Below are 1,124 nucleotides of genomic sequence, written 5' to 3'. Positions count from 1 at the left end.
AATGAGCCCGCCCCTGCCCCCTCCTCTACACCCCCTGAGTCCATAGAGGTTAATACAGGTAAGCCTCCGCCCCCTACTGTATCCACGCCTGATCTAGTATCGTCAGGGCCGGAGAATATTTCCTCAAGTGTTTGTGAAGATGAGACCGCCCCTGCCCCCTCCTCTACACCCCCTGAGTCCATAGAGGTTAATACAGGTAAGCCTCCCCCCCCTACTGTATCCACGCCTGATCTAGTATCGTCAGGGCCGGAGAATATTTCCTCAAGTGTTTGTGAAGATGAGACCACCCCTGCCCCCTCTACACCCCCTGAGTTCATAGAGGTTAATACAGGTAAAATAGAATAGAATATACCTTGTTTATCCTGTCCGAATAGGACTGAAAAGTCCCTTTACTCCCGCAGTGTAAACAAGGTCTTATATATTTGGTACAGAATAAATTCAAAATTACAAGTAAAACCTTGCTTAGAAAAAAAAGGTAAGTTTGTTATTATTATTTTTTTTGAAGCTCATTTTTTGCCAGTTATTTTTATTATTTTTTTACAGCTTTTCCTTTGAAGCATGATAGGCCCTTTGTAATCTCCAGCTAGCCAGGCTGGTTAGGGTTTGGCTGCTGCTCCCTCTTTATAGTCCCACGGCAAGACACTGGTCTGCTCCCTGTTAAAGGTCCCCCAGCTAGACCGTTCAAGGTCTCCCAGTCAGACCCTCAGTTCCCTGTACCAAACCTCCTCTTTAGGAGGAAGCAAAAGCCAGACCCTATATCAAACCTTTTGGAAGCTAATAAATAAATAATATCGAAAAAAATATTCTGGTGTTCTCGTGTTGACCCAGCACCTAAATGGGAATTATTGTGTCTCTTCTCGCCCATCTGATGAGAGGCATACTACGGGATGGGCATGCTACGACACAGACCACATGCGTCTAATGTAGCAGTGGTTTCATTGCTACAAAATAAAAACAGCGGTGAAACACTCATCTTTTTTTTATACCTAACCTTGTTTCACCCCCTTTTTTCAGCCAACCAAACCATCTCGCCTTCGGACGACACGAAAAAGTTCAAATCCCCACCCCGCCACCTCACTGCCACCGACCCACCCCCCGTACCACCCATTCCCCTTCTACAAGCC

General features: G+C 46.0%; 1 protein-coding gene across 1 annotated transcript in view; it reads left to right on the top strand.

Moving 5' to 3' along the window:
- Nucleotides 1–1,124, top strand: part of LOC103506163 — a 6,417-nt gene that overhangs the window by 4,204 nt on the left and 1,089 nt on the right. Inside the window, exons 6-7 of the mRNA XM_026821284.1 lie at nt 7–196; nt 1,015–1,121. Of these exons, the coding sequence (XP_026677085.1) occupies nt 7–196; nt 1,015–1,121 (297 nt within the window). The remainder of the gene's footprint in view (nt 1–6; nt 197–1,014; nt 1,122–1,124) is intronic.

The sequence above is a fragment of the Diaphorina citri genome, unplaced genomic scaffold (genome assembly GCF_000475195.1).
Source record: "Diaphorina citri unplaced genomic scaffold, Diaci psyllid genome assembly version 1.1 scaffold219, whole genome shotgun sequence".
In the NCBI taxonomy this organism is placed as follows: Eukaryota; Metazoa; Arthropoda; class Insecta; order Hemiptera; family Psyllidae; genus Diaphorina; species Diaphorina citri.
The sequence above is the reverse complement of the archived record's forward strand: the minus strand, read 5'-3'. Positions and strand labels throughout refer to the sequence as shown.